Raw genomic sequence first — 23,102 nt, forward strand, 5'->3', positions numbered from 1 at the left:
TGGATGAAGGTCCAAAAAATAGTTTTTTGCCCCTAACTGCAGATTTTAGGGGTGTTAGAGTCTTTTTAAATACCGTTTCGTAATCAGTTAGCACTAAAAAACGTGATAATTCTCCGCCCTCTTTTTGTAACACAGTGTTATTGGGCTTTATTGTGAAAATAAGCCAGAAAGAACTCTCAAACAGATTCCTCGTCTAATTTATAAAAACGACATGAACAGCAAAAAATCTACAAAACTACCTTATTTCGTCAGCTAAATTTGATGTAGGTAAGCAGTATTATAGATACAAATTCGACCAATTGGACAGACTCTTAATGTTTTAACTGAATTTTTGAGGTTCAGTTCTGCGACTACTTAACCGTTTGTCATGTAAAAAAAAAATTAATCATCGATACATTTTTTGGTGACATTAAGGGCCGGTTTGTTGACACTCGATTATCTTTTAATCAAGGATGTTTGTATGGAATAATCCTTGATTTAAAGATAATCGACTATGAACAAACCGGCACTAAGTCATGAGAATCAACAAGAACGAACATTTGTAGAAGCAATTTCGTTTCTGTATTTTTTTTTTTTAAAGTGATAAATTAATACCTACAAATTTTCAAAGTAAAATTCTAGTCTAGAAAAAAAAATTAAGCAAAAAGAAAAGTTATTTATTAAGTTTTTTATAAGTATTACAACTTCATTGTTGAAAAAATTGATAAGAATTCAAACAAAATGATCAATTTTTTGTATCAAAACTATATTTAAATTCATATATTTGTCAATTTTAGAAAAACCAGTACCAGTTTTATTGGCATTCTCCATTCTAACAAACGGCAAAAAAATGTTCGCCATATCAACAAAGAGTTCACCCAACGTTATCGATTGTTTAACTGGGATTCGAGTTCTTTCAATGATGTGGATTATGTATGGTCACACCTATATGATCTCATTTCAAATACCATTCATCAATATGTTGGCTGCTGAAGCTGTAAGTTTTTTTCATAATCTTCGTAAAGAAACTTTTTATTTTATATTAATTTTTAGTGGAAAAAATCATTTAATTATCTTCATGTTGCCAATGGAACTTTAGCTGTGGATTCTTTCTTTTTCCTAAGTGGTCTTTTAGTAGCTTGGTCAGGTTTTCGGGAATTGGATAGAACGTAAGTTCAAAAAACTCTTGAAATTTATTTGTTTTTTAACAAAATTCAAATTTCTAGAAAAGGAAAATTAAATATCATCATGATGTATGTTCATCGTTATATAAGATTGACTCCACTTGTTGCTGTCTTAATGTTGATTTTGTACAGCATGAAGGATATTATTGGCGATGGACCCTTGAAAGAGGGAGTTAATGGTGGCGATGTGTGTAATGGCCATAATTGGTGGCCAAATTTGCTTTATATTCAAAATTACTATGTTCCTGAGCCAAAGGTATGTTATCAGATTTCTTCGAATTTTTGGTTGTGAATTATAAATGATAAAAAAAAATGAATTTATTTTTATAGTGCTTAGCACGATCATGGTATTTGGCTGTTGACTTCCAAATGTATGTAATTGCACCGTTTCTTCTGATTCCAATGTGGAGGTGGGGCAAAAAATTCGCACCTGTCATTGGAGCCTTGATTATGATGTCAATTGCTTACATAATGACAGTGTACATTATCAATGAATTCACAGATCTTAAAGGGTAAATTTTTTATTAAATCGAAAAAGTTGAAAAAGATCTAAAATTTTTGGAATTTTTCAGAGGAAATCCTGGAGAATGGACTCTGACTTATATCCCGATGCATACAAGATGTTCACCATGGCTTGTAGGCTTTGGTTTTGGCTATTTTATGCATGTCAATCGTGGCAAAGTTTTCCGTTTTTCTTGGGTACAATTTTCATAGCAAACTTTTGGTCTAGAGAATTTTGAAATTTAAGTTCTTTTTTATAACTTTTTGCAGATGGTTCAATTTTTTGCATGGTTTTTGTGTTTCTTCGTGATGATTGCATTAGTTTTCGGAACTCAGTTCTCAATTGCTGCCAATGGTAAGGGAACAGTTCTTGAGACTGCAATCTACGATGGATGGAAGCGTCCTCTTTGGGCTGTGGCATTAGCTTGGATAACGTTTGCCTGTCATTATGGCTTTGGAGGATTTGTTAATGCTTTTCTAGCCCATCCCTTTTGGCAGCCTTTTGCACGTTTGACTTATGCCATGTATTTGACACATGCTTTGGTTATAAGATTTAATGTTAGTTTGACACGAACGCCAGTGTATTTCAGCACATATGATGAGGTTTGTCAACAAATTTAATTATATTCTAAAAAAAGGTCTAATGTAATTTTTTTTTTTTAGATTATGAGATTTTGGAGTGCATTTGGATTAACAGTGTTATTCTCAATTGTAATGTCATTGGCATTTGAAGCACCAATTTTGGTATTGGAAAAGTTTATATTTGGTAAAGATAAACCAAAGAAGGTGAAAAATGAAGAAGAGCCAACAGTACCGAGGGTTTAAAGTGAAAAAGCCTTAAATTAGAAGAGATTTTGTAATATTTACACTAAGTCTTAGATTAAATTAGATTTTAATATTATTTATGTGTATTTGAAATGTGTGAAATTAATGTGTAAAAAGTATAGAAATAAAGAAGAATGTAATGCGAGAACTTTTATTTTGGAATTCAGAGATTTATAATGCTATATGGAGAAAAAATTCTTGAAAAAAAGTCTCGAGACCGTACTGCAATTGATTTGATATTACTAAATTTGCTTTGAATACAAATTTATGAGTTTTTTTAGATTTCGAAATTTCCCAATTTTAGAGGGGACTTTAAATTTAATGAGATGTGGATAAATTTTGCATAAAAATGTTAAATGTTGTCAGAGTGGTTAAGTGACTTGATTATTTGTTATTTGCTACAGCGATTTGTAAATGCGAATCGAAAAGTTTCTTCTGGTAGCAAACCTTTTTTCGAAGAGGTAAGGACGGTGGCTGGGCGAAAAAGTTTGGTGGGTGTCAAAAATCATGGTTTTTTACGATATCTGTCAAAAGAAGACCTCTTATCGAAAAAAGTTAGGTATATACAAAAGTTTTAGATAATAAGAAGGTCTACAACTTTTACTCAAACCATTTTTGTATGTAGGTAACTACAAAAATATTGAGAAAAAATTTTTAGTTTTTAATTTTTATCTGTTATAAAAATTGTTGGATTTTAACAAAACCTGGCTAAACTTTACTTCGTTTTGTGTTTTGTCTATTTAAAATGTTTTTTTTTTTTTTTGAAAAATATTAATTTTTGGATTTTCGACGAATTTAATTTGAAAAAATAGCCTATTGTTCAACCGAAATTTTTTTTTTTATTTTAGAAAATTTTGGAATGCCCTTATTTAGATTAAAATCTTTTATTTAAGACTATGTAGAAAATTTACACTTTTATTTCAGAATATTGAGAAAAATGAAAAAAAAAAAACGATTTTTAAAGATCAATTTTTTTCGTAAATGACAGAAATATTGGTTTTCCATATAAACCAAATTATTCTTTTCTAATGGTCTTTGACATTATAATGGTTCTAACGTGTAAAGTTTTTGAGATATCGAATTTTGAACTTTGAAAAACACTATTTTTGTGATGTTACATTGTAGAAAACGATTCTTTTTCAACAAAATTTCACTTCAAAAGTTAACACCTCAAAAAGATAGTGAAACTACAGATGATCTCGTGACGTCAAGAATGCGTTTAACTGTGCTCTTGAAGAGCTCAACGAGAGTCTTCTCAGAGAAAAACTCTCAATTTTCAATTAAACATGTTACTACGAGGGAAAATTAGCATGAATTGAGTTTTATAGCAGGAAAATAGTTGTTTGGATCGTCTCTCAAAGACCCGAGTATTTTAAAGGTAGCATTCCGAACTTTTACAAATTAAAGACAAGTTTTAATCAAGCTACTTGAGCTTATAAATAATAAGATACCGACTTGTCATGATAAACTACACTTTTGTGTGACCACTTTACAAATGTCTATGCGTTTTCCTATGTAAAAAATATCTTTAATTTTATCAGCTGACCGATGAATATTTAATGTCCGATAATAGCATTGAAAACGTTTTTACCATCAACAAGTAGATAGTAAACATAAGTCCTGTCATTGCACTCATTCCACGTGTAGGTTAATAACACATTTGATGAACTCCAAAATGTCAATGTCTTCTGTTTTGTTTATAATCAGTATCTGGAAAAACGAGCGATTTGACAAGCTGATAGGAAGAAATTATCTCAAATCTAGGTTTATATGTATTTTGCAATCATTTAATTCAGAAATAATTTATTACTGCAATAAAAGGAAGTACAATTTTGATAAGCATACCAGTTCTTGACCATCATTAAGATCCTCTTTTACAAAAGTGAAGATATTCGATTACAATATGAAAGTGTTAATTCTCATAATTGTTACAATAAGTTTATTTATAAAAGGAACCCACTTACTTTCGGTTGTTAATGATGTGACTTTAGGAAGTGATTTTCTAAGTGATATATTCTTAAATGAAATACGTACAAATAAGGAACTTATTCATCCATCATTTCGATCTTATGACTCGGAAAAATGTCTTGCCACTCTTCAAGAAATAATCAAAAAGTTTCCTAGTCCCGAAGCTTTTAAATGTAAGTGATTTTTTATTTTTTGTCACCTTTCTTGTTAAAAAGTTTGTAAGTTAATAAATCTTATAGTAAAGTTCTTTAGCTTAAGATTAACCTCTTACATATTTTATATGTACATATGTTATCCAATCCAATCTTAATTTACAAGAAAAACTTAAAAAAATTAAATTTTTTTTTGACGTGATAACGTCTTATAAATCGATGAACCATGGCAGCCACCACAAAAAAGTGACGCCATTTTCTCAATTTCCACTCTCGCACTTTTGCAGTGCGGCCAAAAATTTCAATTAAAAATTAAAAATAAACTATTAGAGATACAAAAATCTCCTATAGCTTATTTGAAAGATAATAACCTAAAGCTTAATCCAAATGAAGGACTTTTAAAAATTCCGTCATTTAATAGGGTAAACAGGGGTAAAACGGAAAGATGAAATTTGCGCTAAAATCTAAACGCGTGGTTGTAGAGAGTTGATTCTTTTTGCTATAGATAGAGGGGACTGATTTATGGATAACTGCATTTAAAAAAAAATTCTAAAAAATTCTGGAACTCCGCTATTACGTTTTGTTTGAACGTTGATCAGGTGTTGTGGGTATGACAAAATGTTGATTATGGGTAGGGGAAATTTTTTTTGACAATTCTAAAGATGCCAGGTGAAAGATGAAGAAAAAAAAGATTAGGGGTCTAATACGGATTTTTTTCCAACACTCTACGTTTCGAAATATGAATTTTTGAAAAATACCTACTTTTTTAGGGGTATTTTTTGGGTAGTTTTTGATTTTTAGCTTTATTTCAGAGAGATCAAAAAATCTCAAGTTATATAGGACATGTAGGGCTAATCAATGCACATACATATGCAAAAAATTGGAATCGTTAAAAGTGTTTTGACGGAATACGGTTTTTTGGCCGTTTTTAACCCATTTTCACCGTTTTTTATTTTTATCTTTTTTTCTTTAATAGATAGAATAATATTATATATATTAATGATAGACCATGACCGCGACTATATGTGTGCGAAATTTCAATCATTTTCGTAAACAAAATTTTCAGATAACGGTAAAATAAAATTTTAGAATTCAACAGGTTATAACTTTTTACCAAAAGCAGATAGAAATTTGATTAAACATTTATAAGCATTCTGATACAACTACCTTTCATTTGGTATATCACACATAACGCTAGACTAACTACAAGCCACACAATGTTAAATCAAGAAACTTGCGAAAAATCTCAAACCACCAGTGGAGATCTGTTGCGCCATGAACAGTCACCAGTGTGGGAAGTACCGTAATCTCAGTCTGGAAATTCCACATGGTTGACTTTAAAAAATTCTAACTTCTCTTGTAGGCATCTTTGAAATGAGATTGATACGTCATTTGAAAGGTGACAATAAGCTATCACATGGTATACAATTTTGTATAGGTTTTTAGCGAAAAAATTCATTTAATAGCATGAGAACATAAAAATAAATGTTTTTTTTTGCTTTTTTTGATGAAATTTCATCGAGTTTAAAAAATTCTAGCTCTTTTTGTAGATGTCTCATAGACTTGATCTATATATATATTTTTAGCTAAGACAATAAGCTTTTAGATGGTGTAAAAATTTGTAAAGATTGTTGAAAAAAAATTGATTTAATAGCGTGAGAAGATAAATTTACATGTTTTTTTTTGCTTTTTTTAATGAAATTTGATCGAGTTCAAAAAATTCTAGCTCTCTTTGTAGATGTCTAATAGACATGATCTATACCTATATATATTTTGAGCTGAAGCAATAAGCTTTCAGGGGGTATAAAATTTATTATAGGTTGTTGTATCAAAAAAATGAGTTTTTGTGTGAAGTGATTTTTTCACTTTTTTCATAAGAAATTATTGTTTTCAATAAATTGTTTTAATACTTTTTGCTCATTGTAAAAATTTAAAAATGGTTTTATTATTTAGAAGAAATATTTGGCTTTTTAATGGTATAATTTTTTTGTAAGCTTTTAAAATAAAAAAAATAATATAATGAGAAAAGAAAAAAGGTATTTTTTTTAGCTTTTTCTTATGATTGTTTGAAATAAATAAACGCTTTAAATGGCTCATTTTAAAAGCACACAACCTGTTTTCCTACGACGTTATCACGTAAAATCATCGTCCGTAAACCAGCTTTACAGACAACCTCTTTTTTGATAAAAAATCAAGGTATTAATATTTGAGTTGATCTTCTTAATTTTAACTTCGGCTAATTATATTGACAACTGCAGAAGTTACACCTGTTCAAATATTGCAAGGTCAAGAAAAATAGCATCAGTTCCGATTAGAGTTGGTGAGTGAAGCACCAAAAAAATTTTAAAAAATTTCAATGGTCCCACCCAGCCTTAATTTTGTAGGTACGTTATAGATTTTTTTAATGTCACACCTGTAACTTTACTAGATTGTTTATTGAAAATTTATCACAAATTGACCAGACTGACCTTGCCCTGGCTGCTCTCCCGTTTTATGGGAAAATGATATTCTTCAACCTTGGCTGAGAAAAGTAAAAATTAGGTATGAAAGACTTCCATTTACAAAGATGTCCTCTTTTTTCTAATTAAGTGAAATTGAGATGATATCAAAAATATTCGTTGCATTGGCATAACATCCACTTAATTACAACAACAACCAACAACAACAACCAACAACAGCAAAAAAAACTGCAACACATTGCTAAAAACTTCAACATCAACTAGATGCTTATAAGAAGGAGGAAACCCGAGGAAACATTTATCTTTTTTTTTAAATGTGTTCCATGTGGATCTTGTTGGAATATCTGTGGCAATCTGTTCGTTTTATCTCAAACAATATGACAAAGATATGCTATAAAGTCATTAAAGTCCCGTGTGGAATTAATTCCAGCATTTGTTTCAACGCATCTACCAAACGACACGATGCGATGATGTCGACGACAACCTCTCTCTTAAGTTGATGTCTCCGTGTCGTCTTCGTTGTCGTAGCTCGCATCGATCTCGTATAGTCGTATAAGTTGTTCCATCTTTTGCTTTTTTGAAATAAATAAACGCTTCAAATGGCTCATTTTAAAAGCACACAACCTGTTTTCCTACGAAGTTATCACGTAAAATCATCGTCTGTAAACCAGCTTTACAGACAAACTCTTTTTCTTTTTTCATTATATCAATTTGTTTTTTACTTGCGATATAGGTACTATAGGGCAAGTTTAGGATTCGTAAAAAAAATCGAACTCGAGATAACAATTTTACATGACATTACGATGATGGAGAATGCCAAAAAAGTGGGTCCGGCAATTCTGTCTGTCTGTCTGTCTGTCTGTCTGTCTGTCTGTCTGTCCGTCTGTCTCTATCTGGAGCTGCAGCCTAAACGAGTGAAGTGATTTTCTTCAAACTTGGTAGTTAGCAGTTTTTGGTGATTCCCTAGAGGGGAAATTGAAATTTTTTTTTTATGACCAAAACTAACGGTACCTGCCATATAACGGAAATAGAAAAGTTAATTTTTTTCAAAAACGGCTCTAACGATTTTGATTAAAATTTTTGTGTGTAATACTACACATAAGGGCCAACTTTTTAAATAAAAAAAATATTTTTTGTACCGTTATTAACGGTACCTGTCATAGAACGGTTTTTTTCGTTTCTGAATATCTCGTACAAAATTAACCCGATTTAAATGAAAATTTTTATACAGAAGTGTGTAAGTAAAGATAATATTAAAATTTTAGAAAATTTTCAAAAAACGCATTTTTGGTTTTTTAAAAAATATTTCAAAATTTTTTTTTGAAAAATCAATTTTATGAAAACGGATCAATGAAAAATTTTGAAATTTAGTTTTTATGTGTAAATTAATTATTTCTTCAAAATGGCATACCAACTTTTTTTTTGAAAAATGTTAAAAAAAATTTATATATAAAAAATTATTTTTTTAAAAAACGGCTCCTACAATTTTCAAAATTTTTTTTCTAAAAATACCTTTTTATACGAGAAATAAAATGGCATATTCGTTTTTTTTTTTAAGATATTTTAAAACGGAGTTTTATTAATTATAAAAACAGATTTAATTTTTTTATACTACTTATGAAATTTCTTCAAAATATCGAATTTTAAATTTCTTGAATAAAAAGCTTTAACATTATAGTTACTTTAAGCATAAGAGCAAGTACGTGCGACCCCAGTCGTGCAATTTATTTTTTTATGAAAAGCTTACAAAAAAAATTATACCATTAAAAAACTTAATATTTCTTCTAAAGAATAAAACCTTACTAAAATTTTTACAACAATCATTTTTCATGACAAAAGTGAATAAATCACTTCCACTTTCAAAAATCCATTTTTGTATGTAACAATCTAGATATTATAAATTTTATACCATCTAAAAGCCTATTTATTCAGCTCAAAATATTCAAATTGATCATGTCTGTACGACATCCACAAAAAGAACTAGAATTTTTTGAACCCAATCAATTTTCATCAAAAAAGCAAGAAAATCAAGCTTTTTTTTCTTCAATTACTTTAAAGTCCATTTTTGTATATGACAATCTATAATAAATTTTACATCATCTGAAAGCTTATTTATTCAGCTTTAATATGATGCAATAATCATATCTGTACGATGCTTACAAAAAAAGTAAGAACTTTTTAAAGCCAACCATGTCGACATTTCAAACTGGGATTACGGTACTTTTCACACTTGTGGCTGGTAATGGGCAACAGCTCTCCACAGGTGTTTTAAGGTATTTATTCATTTATCTGTTGAAGAAAAAAAGATTAAAATAAAAAAAGGTTAAAAACGGTCAAAAAACTTGGGACAAAAAAATTGTATTTCCCTTTATTGCGTCAAAAATAATTTTAAAATACCTACCAATTTATTGCATATGCATAACCATAACCTATATGTCCTATAAGTTTGAGATTTTTTGAAAACTCCAAAAACACCCCTCAAAAAGTAGGTGTTTTTCAAAAATTCATATTTCAAAACGCAGAGACTTAGAAAAAAATCGCTTAATTTTTTGTCATTATCTTTTGAATGATATTTTTTAAATTTCCCCTACCTACAATCACTACTCTGCAAAGATTAACCACACAGTCTTAAAAAAAACTTTTATAACTTGATTTTGATATTTCTAGAATTTTTTCAATACCTTTGTCAGCTATACAGTAAATTTATCGATAGATTAAAAAAATACTCTACTTTCTACAACGTCACGTTTAAACATAAGACACTTTTTTGCAATTTTGATTTACCCCTATTTACCCTATTTAATAACTGAATTTTTTTTAAATCCTTCATTAGTATTTAATTTTAGGTTATTATCTCTCAAATAAGCTATAGAAGATTTTTGTACCGTCAAGATTTTCAAAGACCAAAACAAACAGCAATAACATTTAACTAACCCATGCAATGTCCCTATTTCTAGCTTTCAGAAAAACCCATGGCATAATATGTATTTATTGGCCATTAAAAACTTTTTAACTAAATTATTTTATCAAAGGAAATGAAATTATTGTTAATAGAATAGTAAAGTACAATTTTTTAACAACTTCTGTCTAGTGACGCCAGTACAATAAAAGATATTAATCGATTTCTATAATAGAAATAAGTTATTTTCAACTCAACTCAAAATAAATTATTAGAACTTGAGGAAGAGGTTAAAGAACTTGAATGTTATCACTTACCAAAATAATGATTTTACATTTTTTTTTCTTGTTTCTTCTAGTTATCGATTCATGGGGTAAATTTCCATCAGGAATCTTATCAGGAAATACTTACGAAATCGGAGACTTTGATCAATGTGTCAAAACATCGGTGAATTTAACTGGTATCACCGGTACCGTAGATGGTCAACACTGTTTTGTCAAGATTCCTTTAAAAAATCCAATAGCTAGAGAAGCCAGAATTCCCGAATGGGGTGCACCGCCAACTGAATCAAAATACAGCCTAAAAGATAGAAGTGGAATAAATATTGGAATTTGTGTTCCGAACAGTTGTAGTCCGAGATTTTTGGAATATGTTTTCGAACAAGCTGCCAAACGTATTCCACATGGCGTACTTACTGATTTTACAGTCTCAAGATGTACCGAAGGAAGAAGTAATTCCTATGAGACAATAAATATTGTTGGAATGTAAGTTTTCGGAAGAAATGGAAGAACTTAAAAATGTTTAACTTTTTGAATTTCAGAATTGTCTTTTCGATTTTTGCTGGATTGCTGTTATTAAGTTCATTGTATGACTTCTTCACTACGTATTTTCAAAGTAAATCTATCAACTATTAAAAAAGTTTGAAAAAAAATTAATAAATGTTTCTAATTTTCCAGAATCACCAATACCAGTTCTTTTGGCATTTTCGGTGCTAACAAATGGGAAAAAACTCTTTGCAATAAGTCTTGATAAATCACCAAATTCAATAAGTTGTCTCACTGGAATTCGAGTTCTATCGATGACTTGGGTAATCTATTGTCACACTTATATGACAAGTGCGTTATTTCCAGCTATTAATACTGCTTTCTCATTAACGGTAAGCAAGTTTGCTGACAAACAAACTTCTTCATATCAAATTTTTGACTATTTCTAGTGGTTTAGGGAATTATGGTCAATGCATATTCTTCATGGAACAGTATCAGTTGATTCATTCTTTTTCATCAGTGGTCTTTTGGTAGCCTGGTTGGGATTCCGAGAACTTGATAGGACGTAAGTTAGAAAACTCTAAACCTTACATAAGTCTAATAGTATCATTTCAGAAATGGAAAACTTAATATTCTCATGATGTATGTCCATCGTTACATCCGTTTGACACCAGTTGTTGGAGCTGTATTACTGTTTGCCTTCAGTATCAATGAATTGTTGTATGATGGACCGTTTAAATACATATCATTAGAGAAGAATGAATGTGACAGTAGTAATTGGTGGCCAATTCTTTTATATATTTCGAATTATTTTCGAGTATCAACTGTAAGTTTAAGAATTTTTGAAAATTTTAAATGAAACTTAAAGAAATTATGTTGTATCTTTGCAGTGTTTTGATCAAACTTGGTATTTAGCAGTTGATTTTCAACTTTATGTACTTTCACCACTGCTGTTGATTCCAATGTGGAAATGGGGAAAGAAATTTGTACCTGTTTTGGTTATTATGTGTATAACTGCTATTGGATGTGTTATGGCTGTTTACATATCCAAAGAATTTACGAGTCTTATTACTGGGTAAGTTTAAGATTTATCATTGCTTTAAAAGGTTTCAAACTAGGGTGTCAGGAGAGTGAGGTGACTGTTGCTGTTTATTTTCTTTGTATAGTGGCCAGTTTTTGATTGATTTTTGCAGAAGGATAATCGTGAAAAGGGAAAGTCTTTTGACGTGAGTCTGCAAAGCAGGTAAACCATCTTCTGTATGGGTTATCAGCAACTATAGAACTATACAGATCTTCGGAAATGATCTATCAAAGACGAGTTAAACACGATTATTGGAGTTCATCTCCAGTATATGGAGAAAAGAATTTTTTCTGCTAAATAAGGTGGTTGTCTGTAAAGTCGGCCTACGGACGATAATTTTACTTGATAAAGTCATAAGAAAACAGGTTGTGTGCTCTTGTTCAAAAAAATTTATCTAAAAATGATTTATTTGTCACCTTTTATGTAAAAAAAATTCTAAGATAACACTGGTTAACAAAATTAAACATTTTTTTTGTTGCCGAAACAAAAACATACTTTTCTGAAGGTTTTCGTTGTGCTGAACTCGAATCCGAAGTCAAAAAAAATTCACCAGCTCCCGTTTTTGAAATATTACCTTTAGAAAATGCAGTACTTCGGACCTTATTCTTTTAAAAAAAATAAAATTGTTTGAGCATATTTAGTAACGGTTTTTATAAGAACTATTTTCACCTTTTTAAATCTGTTTAAATCTTTCCGATATCTTTTTTACTGCCCGAGATATCCTCAGTTGTTTGGTATTTTTATAAATTTAATAACGTCATTATCTCCTTTATGATATATGAAGCCAAACCCACTTACTTCATTTTAAGATATCTCGGGCAATACAAAAGATATTGAAAAGATTTAAACAGGTTTCGAAAAATGGAAAAGTTCTTATAGAAACCGTAACTAAATATGCTCAAACAATTTTCCTTATACAAAAGAATAAGGTCCGAAAAACTCAAAAAAACGTTTTATTGCATTTTCTAACGTTATTTTCTCAAAAAACGGGAGCTGATTAGTTGTTTCTGACTTCGGATTTGAGTTCAGCACACCGAAAACCTTCAGAAGAGTGTATTTTTGTTTTGGCAACAAAACCCTTGTAAACCAGTGTAATAATTCTTATAGTAAAGTTCTTATGCTTAATACTAAGACCTTATATATTTTTTCTATCTGTATTTTTTTGTAGAAAAACGGAAAAACTTTTTGAATCCAATCATAATTTTCAAAAAAAAGCTAAAAAAAATTACCTTTTGTTTTCTTTTCTCATTATATCAATTTTTTATATGAAAAGCTTACAAACAAAATACCCCATTAAAGAGTTTAATATTTCTTCTAAAGAATACAGCCATACCTAGATTTTTACAATTGCGTAAAAGGTATCAAAATAATTTATTGAAACCAATAATTTTTCATGAAAAAAAGTGAAAAAATCAAACTTTTTTTATCTTCTAAATAAATACATTTTATACCATCTGAAAGCCTGAGGTTTCAGATTAACCATGTCTGCACGACATCTACAAAAAGAGCTAGAATTTTTTGAAACCAATCAATTTTCATAAAAAAAAAAAACAAAAAAAAATAATCTTTTTTATCTTCTAACACCATTAAATCAATTTTTTTATATGACAACTCATAAGAAAGTGTATACCATCTGAAAGCTTATTATTTCACCTTTTATATGAAGCTTCAATAATATTTCTACGATGCCTACAAAAAAAGTCAGAATTTCTTAAGGGGGGAAATCCCTCTGGAAATTTTTATTTTTGCTTTAATTTTTTTTTTTTTTGCCTAATAAATTCATTTATCAACCGAAGAAACTATTTTCAGTGGTCTAAGCCTTAAATGAAGCCTCAAAAGCCCCTAGATAGTCCCGAAACCCATACCCTACGAACCTACCACAGTACGAAAACGAAAACTTTAAAGACTTTTTCCTCGAAACGCGTTTTTTTTCCGCGCCGTGCAACGTTACTCAAAAACTAATGAAGCTATCGACTTGAAATAAATTGCAAATTACTCTTTGATTTATTGGCCATTGCATGAACCTAAAAGTTTAATAAAATGTTTACAATAAATATTTTTTTTAACAATTTGTTTACACTGGTCAACAAGGTTTTTGTTACAGACACCAAGATATACTTTTCTATAGGTTTTTTGGGTGCTGAGCTCGAATCCAAAGTCAGAACAACTCTATCACATCACGTTTTTGAGATAATCCCGTTAAAAAATCGAAAATGCCGCTTTTTTACCAGTTTTCGAGATTATTTCTTAGCTTTTATTTATTTGTTTTAAATAAATTTGTAACGGTTTCTAATAGAACTAAATGTTGTCTTTCTAAATCCGTTTAAATCTTTTAAAAATCTCTTATCTTCTTTGAGAAATCTGAAATTGAAATCAACGTGTTTGGTATATCTCATATTTATTTGCTTTTAATAGTAAATCTCGAAATGTTCTTTGCCAATCGCTTTCAAATTTTGACACAACGTTTCATTTACATTCCAGTAAGTTCTTATCTTGTTTTTAACAAGAAAAAAATTATATTTTTCTCACTAGTAATTATTTAGTATAAGTATCTGACACGGTCACGCTTTGATGTATCTCACTGCGATTCACCACCTTCGCAAATATAAAAACTTGCAAGATTCTAAATGGAACGTTGTGTCAAAATTTGAAAGCGATTGGCAAAGAACTTTTCGAGATTCGCTATTAAAAGTAAATAAACATGAGATATACAAAACACGTTGATTTCAATTTCAGATTTCTCAAAGAAGATAAGAGATTTTTAAAAGATTACATACCATTACAAATTTATTTAAAACAAATAACCAAAAGCTAAGAAATAATCTCGAAAACTGGTAAAAAAGCGGCATTTTCGATTTTTTAACGGGATTATCTCAAAAACGTGATGTGATAGAATTTTTTTGACTTCGGATTTGAGCTCAGCACACCAAAATCCTATAGAAAAGTATACCTTGGTTTCTGTAACAAAAAAAAAGTTTAATTTTGTTGACCAGTGTTATAAAAAAAACATTAAGTTTTTTCGTTTTTTTGGTCTCTAATTTTTATTTTACACTTTTTTTTACTAAATTTAGGTTCATGCAATGTGTATAAATATATTTTATTGGAAAAAAAAATTCATTTTTGATTTTAAATAGTTTTCTTGGCCTCGGCATTGCACGGCGCAAACTTTTTTGTACTTAAAAAAAATTTTATCAATTCTTCATAATGTCAATAATATCACATACTTTTCCAAATTTCAATAAATGCTTTCAGTTTTCCAAAAAAAATTATTTAAAAAGCTGTCGTCCAGAGGGATTTTCCCCCCTTAAAGGCAAACATGTCGAAATTTCAAACTGAGATTTTAACTATGACAAATGTCTGAATGAATTATTCAATAATGTTGTTTTGGTTGGTTTTTTTATTGTAAGACTGTTGTGCATTTTATTGAAATTCCTCAAGTAATATTTTGGTTCTTTTTGTCCTATATTCTTTGTAATATATGTTATTTACAATAAGTTTACAGTTTTGCAAATTAAACTTTTTTCTTTGCAAATCAAATTCACCTTATTCAAAGTATGTACATGTTTTGAATCGTCAATTACACGGTGTAACACTCAAAATATACGCGGGCGGAGACCTATCAGGTTTTGTAGAGCTAGTCGCACTGAATACGAAACGGTATTTGAAAATCCCCTAACACCCCCAAAATCTGGAGTTACGGGCAAAAAACGGTTTTTTGGACCTTCACCCATTGAAAAAATTCTAGCTTCGACAATTTTTTACCCATTTTCGATTTTTTTACAGTTTCTGATAGAAGATAAATATACCTTTTTAACAATGTATAAAACATGTAACTCGGTTAAACCACTTAGAATTTATAAGATGTCAAAGTTCAAAAATTCAATTTTTTTTGTCATTTGCCGAACTTCGGCATCAATTTAAAGTATATGTTTTCAAAACAACATGCTATTTAAAAAATATATTCTAAAACTATATCTATTTCCCAATTGATCGAGGTATTTTTTATGAAAATCACTTCAAAATTGGCTCAGAAAAAAAAATTTTTCGATTTCAACCCAGATACAGAAATTCGAACTTTTAGGTATAGAACAAAAACCTTGTTTCGGCACGTAGTAGGATAAGTTGGGCGCCAGGATTTGGTGAAGGGTTTTTGTAGAGGAGCTCAATACAAACATTTTTTTCTTTGGGAGGGGGGTCTATCTCCCCCCGTTTAGGTGGGAGGGGCATTTTTCTAAAAAAAAATTATCAAAATAAAAAAAAATTATAAAAAAACAACGGCAACACTTACAGTAATAAATGATACCATTTCCAAAAGGCAAAATTATGCATTTGATTCTAATTTTTAAATCAATATAATATTACCAATAGTTTTTGAAATAATCGATTTCAAAGTTAAAAATAGGGGAACAAAATTTCTTAAAACTCATTTTATACTATTTTTGTCCAGACTGTGAATTTTAGTAAATAAATTACTTAGACAGAAAACTGCCTTAATTAATTCCTTATCGAACAGTGAAAACTATATGTTTCTATGTCTTCTAGTTTTTGATAAAATTGAAAAATAAAAACAAATAAAAACAAAAAATATTTTGAAAAAAGAAAAATCTGATAAAATAATTTTTCAATTTTTCCAAAAACTAGAAGACATAGAAACATATAGTTTTCACGGTTCGATAAGGAATCAATTGGGGCAGTTTTCTGTGTGAGAAATTTTTTTTACTAAAATTCACAGTCTGGACAAAAGTAGTATAAAATGAGTTTTAAAAAAATTTTTTCCCCTATTTTTAACTTTGAAATCGATTATTTCAAAAACTATTGGTAATATTATATTGATTTAAAAATTAGAATCAAATGCATAATTTTGCCTTTTGGAAATGGTATCATTTATTACTGTAAGTGTTGCCGTTGTTTTTTTATAATTTTTTTTTATTTTGATAATTTTTTTTAGAAAAATGCCCCTCCCACCTAAACGGGGGGAGATAGACCCCCCTCCCAAAGAAAAAAATGTTTGTATTGAGCTCCTCTACAAAAACCCTTCACCAAATTCTGGCGCCTAACTTATCCTACTACGTGCCGAAACAAGGTTTTTGTTCTATACCTAAAAGTTCGAATTTCTGTATCTGGGTTGAAATCGAAAAATTTTTTTTTCTAAGCCAATTTTGAAGTGATTTTCATAAAAAATACCTCGATCAATTGGGAAATAGATATAGTTTTAGAATATATTTTTTAAATAGCATGTTGTTTTGAAAACATATACTTTAAATTGATGCCGAAGTTCGGCAAATGACAAAAAAAATTGAATTTTTGAACTTTGACATCTTATAAATTCTAAGTGGTTTAACCGAGTTACATGTTTTATACATTGTTAAAAAGGTATATTTATCTTCTATCAGAAACTGTAAAAAAATCGAAAATGGGTAAAAAATTGTCGAAGCTAGAATTTTTTCAATGGGTGAAGGTCCAAAAAACCGTTTTTTGCCCGTAACTCCAGATTTTGGGGGTGTTAGGGGATTTTCAAATACCGTTTCGTATTCAGTGCGACTAGCTCTACAAAACCTGATAGGTCTCCGCCCGCGTATATTTTAAAACCTCATTTTTGTAACACCGTGTTATTTTACATTTAAATTATAGAAGCCGATGTGCAATCATTTTCTCTAAGTCAGAAGACCTCAGTCTTAAATGTCTGATAGAGAGAACTCAAGATATAAGCTATTTGAAGTTACTATTTTTGAGAGGTCTTAGGGAAAAAGTGAGTTATTTGATAAGTTCAAGCATTTCGTTTGCAAAAAAAACATTTGATTTGCAAAAGGGTGAATTTGATTTGTAAAACGCTGAATTTTGAAAAAGGGAGGAGTTCGATTAACAAAATGATGAAATTAATTAATTGTAGATCATAAATCTTCTCTCATTCCATTATTATTATTTATTTCTGTTTTTATTATACAGAACTTATCCAGCAGAATGGAGTCTAACTTATATTCCAACTCACACAAGATGTCCACCATGGATAGTTGGTTTCGGATTTGGTTATTTCATGCATATCAACCGAAACAATACCATACGACCACCAAAGGTAAATTAAAATCCAATCTTACGAAGAAATCAAATTCTAATCCTTATTTTTCCATTTCTGTAGAAAATTCAAATTTTAGGTTGGTTAATAAGTTTCTCCATCCTCATAGCCATAATATTCGGTCCATATTTCACAATTAACGCCAATATGGAGGGAACTGTTTTAGAAGCTGCATTTTACGAAGCTTGGAAACGTGTTTCATGGGCAATTGCATTAACATGGATTGTATTTGCTTGTCATTTTGGATTCGGTGGAGTAGTTAATACATTTTTGTCACATCCTTTTTGGCAACCATTGGGACGTTTGACATTTTCCTTGTATTTAATTCATATGACAGTTGTGAGAATTAATTTTGGAAAAATTCGTACAGAATTGCATTATTCAAACTATAATTTGGTTTGTTTTTTTTTATTTTTAAACAATTTTACTTCTATTTTATATTATTGGATTTTTTGTTTTTAGATTCTTCTATTTTTGGGATGTTTTGGAATTTCATTAATGGCGGCTATAATTGTAACATTGACTTTTGAATCACCAGTTTTGGTGTTGGAAAAATTCCTATTCAATCGAAGAAAATCAGAAACTAGTAATATTTTGCAAAATCAACAAACAATGCAACGTGATCTCCGTCTTCAGATGCCTAACAAGAATTTCTGAATGAAATATAGAATAAGTTTAATGTTATCTATAATATTTATTTTTTTTAAATATATTTTAATATTTTGGAAAGTGTTGTTTTATTTTAATGGTTTACTCAAAATTTGGACTATTCTGTAACGCGAGCATTTCAACAGAGTGACAGGTTGGTACCAAACTGGGTTAAAAAAAAAGTTTTGGTTAGAGCTGTTTTCGGTTTTCCAATATTGACTTTTATTTCTAAATAATTTGGTGTTATCAAACAATATCGCCAAAAATAATAAAACAAAGAGATGGTTTTTCCAACAAAATCAAACGATATCAGAAAGGGCGCTAAAATTTGGAAAAGATAAATACATTTTTACTACCTCGTAAAAAAAAAACTGATTTGACGTCGACCGACGTGACGTGGTTAAAACATTGAATTCGGTACAAATATAGTTGTTCTTTCGATATCGAATAAAGATAAGCTATTTTTATCTTGTTTTAATAGTAGTTAATTAAAAGGTCAGTTTTATTATTTGAATATAAAGAGAGCATATTTAAATAAAATCTAAAGCAATTTTAAGTTGTTAATTAGTCTGCAAATGGTAGACGAAAAGTTAAGGTCTATATTTCGTTTTAAGTTGAAACCAACCTAATTTTTAAATATGATAAAAAATATTTTTTCATTATTCGTATTCATTAGTTTACTTATTATTGGAATAGATTCACTAACGGTTGTGAACAATGTAACAGTTTCAAGTGATATTTTAAGTGAAATTTTCATTCGAGAAATCGTCAATAATAATGATTTACTTGATGGTTCGCCAATAATATCTTCCAAGGAATATAGCTCAAAGAAGTGTGTTGTGGATGCTCGAGAGATAATTAGGCAATTGCCAAGTCGTCAAGTTTTACCTTGTAAGTATCGAACCTACATTATTTTATTTTAAATCAAGAATACTAAATAATTGATAGTTTAGAAAAATCAAAATTTCGAAAACGTGACATTGAAAATTTTTTTCTTTGATATGGTTTATCCATTTTGAAACAAATATAAAAAACGGGGAGGACTCTTTCGTCATCAAATAAATCGGTTGCGATTAGAAGCTGCAAAAAGCAAATCATTATCCAATAATAATGAGGAAACAAATTGGAGACAAAACGAAAACTTGTGGTTCTGTCCAAAGAAGACAAAAACTGCAATCTTTTATCATATTGGTTCTGAGAGACCTACTTACCTACTTTTTGATATATATCAATCCTGATTTAGATATTGTTGAACTTCGTTTTAACTGCGCTCAACTACGTAAAAAAAGTATCGAAAAAGAACATGCAAAGTGTAATCGCCTTAATGCATTGTGTTTGCACCTTTTATTTTGCGATTCAATTCAACCTGTTTCAAATTCCAAACCAAAAAATAGGCTTTCTGCATCATTATTTATAATTTTGAGGTTGGAAAAACTGTCACAAAATGAGTTTGAAAATTTTCACATTTTTACTTATTGAAAAAAGTGGTCGTTGTAGTTATACCTTTAAAGCCTTAACTACAATCACCTAAAAAGTAAAAAGTGGGGAATTTACATAAGTAAAAAATTTTATTTCTTTCTAGAAATATTTGTTTTTGGAAACCAAAAAATAAGCTTTTAACACCATTATTTTGTATTTTGTCGTAGTAAAAACTGTCACAAAATGAGTTTGAAATCTATCACTTTTTGACTTTTTGCAAAAACTGGCAGTTGTAGTTATACCTTTAAAGTTTAAAGTCTTAACTACATTGGCTCAAAAAGTGAAAAATTGCAAACGGGCTAGAAAATTAAAACAAAAAATGCAGAAAGCTTATTTTTTTGTATAAAAACAATTTGCTAACTCTTTTTTAAAATTACGCTAGCGAGATTCATTTTTTGACTGTTTTTCTTGCCTTAAAATCAAAAATAATGATGCAGAAAGCTTATTTTTTGCTTTACTGAACAATTTTTGTAATTTTTTCTAAAAAATATATTGCTAGAAAGGAATAAAAATTTTTAGGTAGGTACTTATGTAAGAAATAAAAAAAAAATTAATTTTGTAAATTTCCCACTTTTCACTTTTTAAGTCATTGTAGATAAGACTTTTAGGAACAAAAAAGACATTTTTGTTAGTTTTCCCTGAACTTCATAAAGTCATAAGAAACAAGCTTTGTCATGCGGCATTTGGTGTGCGACAAAACATTAGGGCCTTTTATGCAAAAATGAAAACGTCTAACAGTGAAAACTTGGAAAAATGGTCAAGGAACTGTCAAATTCTTATGTTCTTTCAAGAGAGAAAAGGACGAAGATAGATTTCATTGGTTTCATTATTCAGGTTTTGAGTGATTTCATATAAAAATACTGCAAAGCAAAAATGTATGGTATAACCTTTGGTGTAGGTTACCTTTTTAGTAATATTAATAGACTCGATTTTAATAGAATTAGATTTTAACAACATGGTAATAAAACAAACATCTTACTTCTTAACTTAGATAACTAAAACAATGAAAGTTAACCATAGTTATACTATGTTTCACCCTACCCTAAATCCGAGATTAATTTAAGTAAATTTAGAATAAATCTCGAGATTTATTCTAAATCTACTTAGCTAAACCTCGGATTAGGCTAGGTGGAAACATAGATTAACATGCGATCATAAAACAACACACCAATGTGAAACCACCTTAATGTTTTTTGATTTTTGCCGAATGCTTTCATTCGTTCATTCAGTTATGAATGACATTTCATTCCAGTCGATTGGAAATTTTCCAACAGATATTCCAGTTGTTTTTTTTTTGTTTACTGAAATATCGAATTTTAATTTAATTAATTTACCTACTTCACTTAAAAAAAAACATTATGCGCATCTCGAGAGCATTTCCTATCGTTCGGTATATAATTTATGGCACTTCGATTTTTGTGGGCCGCGTATTTTGTACCACAAAATTCGTGTTCGCCGTTTAATTATATGATGATGATGATTTGTATGAGTTCGTTTGCAAATAAGATCAAACTTTTGAAATAAGAAAAATAAATATTTTCGAACTGTAACTAATGGTACTTTTTGTAACCGTTTTCTGGATTTCTCACTTATTCATAAACGACTCAACCGATTTTGATGAAATATTCAAATTATTTATACAGATAAAATTATTTTTCAAATATGTAAACGACTCTAAAGATTTTAATTTTTTTTTTTTTTTCAAAAAAAATTCACAAAAATTGTTTGGTATTACAGCACGAAATCAAATTTGGAGGTCAAACAAAATTTTAAATATACTTTAAAAAACAATTTTTTCTGCATTACATATTTATAAAATGTCTAACAAAATAAAATTAAAATGATTCTTATGAATTTTGCAAAACAGAAACTATAACATTTTACCCACTTTAACCATAAGTGCAAGTACGTGCGACCCAGTCGTGCAATTTATTTCAGTGACAATGCTTCACGACTTTTTGACATCAATTTAGCTAAATTTACAGTTTGAAAACGCTTTTTCTGGCCACCATTTTGAATTTAAAAAAGTTGTAAATTTTTGCTTATTTCCCATATATTAATATGCTTCACTTTTCATCAAGAAATGAGCTTACAAATTATTTCTGACTTTTCGCAGTCTTTTGCTCAATCTTTTCATCGTTAAAATTTTTCAATCTTCTGATTTAGACCTTGATTCTGATAAGTTACATATCTGTCCTGTGTAAGAATAATATGTTTGTAAATCTTAGCGAGAAAGCGTAGGACGTTGGTCCCATTATATTAATTTTGTACTCTTAAAGATCCATGATATAATTTTTTTTTACCTAAAATGGACTTTAACCGAGTTATTTACTGCAATGCAGTTCTGTGCATTTTAACACAAAATGGTGTTCCGAATTTCAATGTTCAAAAACTTGAAGTTCCTATTAGAGTCAGTATCCAAACAACATGTGTAATAGATTTAAAACGAATTCGGTTAAAGAAAAGTACAAAATTCCCCACGGGCAGGATTTATGTTGAAAACAATATTGACAAAAAAAAAAAAAAACAATTCGATTTTGAAAAAATTGACAAACATATTTGAGAAGCGATATTTCCAAGAACTAAGGCCATTTTAGTATTTAATTATAGAAAATTTTATTAGATTTAAATCTATGAAAAGTCGTTTTTGTTAACAACTAGTCCTTAAAGTTGAATAGGTACTGAAAAATCTGAAATCAGTTATTTTTCGACAATCTATTCATCTTGAATATCCTGAAAATTTTTGCCCGAAGCATTGCCATAACCATTAAATACTTGGCAAATATCAGAACTTCGAGATTGACGCACGATCTGACGAAGAGGGATTTAGATACGATTCATTACATTATTGTGTCAACAAAATATTTTAAATCCCAATTTCATCTATCAGTATGAACTCTGAAATCTTATCTACAATTTAAGTTTACTAAAAATGTACTTATACAAAATTTGGCACACGTATAATGGAATTTCCATTTTATTTCAAGCACTAATAGATATTCATCTTTTTTATAAATACAATCGATTAAATTTTCAATTATTGTTTATTATCTTAATAAAAAAAAACCCTTACCTTGCTTACAGTCATCG

The 23,102-nt window shown here is 29.3% G+C and overlaps 1 protein-coding gene across 1 annotated transcript; it reads left to right on the forward strand.

The window, feature by feature from the left end:
• The first annotated feature begins 11,296 nt into the window (after positions 1-11,296).
• On the forward strand, positions 11,297-18,542 carry LOC129909768 (nose resistant to fluoxetine protein 6-like). Its single transcript, XM_055986838.1, has 5 exons — positions 11,297-11,557; positions 11,622-11,806; positions 17,759-17,885; positions 17,949-18,290; positions 18,348-18,542. Exons 1-5 carry the CDS (start codon positions 11,369-11,371, stop codon positions 18,540-18,542), a joined length of 1,038 nt encoding a protein of 345 aa, XP_055842813.1. The 5' UTR covers positions 11,297-11,368.
• The last annotated feature ends 4,560 nt before the right edge of the window (positions 18,543-23,102 follow it).

Source organism: Episyrphus balteatus, chromosome 2 (assembly GCF_945859705.1).
Source record: "Episyrphus balteatus chromosome 2, idEpiBalt1.1, whole genome shotgun sequence".
Classification (NCBI taxonomy): domain Eukaryota; kingdom Metazoa; phylum Arthropoda; class Insecta; order Diptera; family Syrphidae; genus Episyrphus; species Episyrphus balteatus.

What these genes read in the sequence shown, in the direction of transcription:
- LOC129909768 (XM_055986838.1), top strand. Translation starts at nt 11,369, where the DNA reads ATGATGTATGTCCATCGTTACATCCGTTTGACACCAGTTGTTGGAGCT. An exon ending in ATTATTTTCGAGTATCAACT is followed by an intron (nt 11,558 to 11,621) that starts GTAAGTTTAAGA and finishes GTATCTTTGCAG; the next exon opens with TGTTTTGATCAAACTTGGTA. An exon ending in ATACCATACGACCACCAAAG is followed by an intron (nt 17,886 to 17,948) that starts GTAAATTAAAAT and finishes CCATTTCTGTAG; the next exon opens with AAAATTCAAATTTTAGGTTG.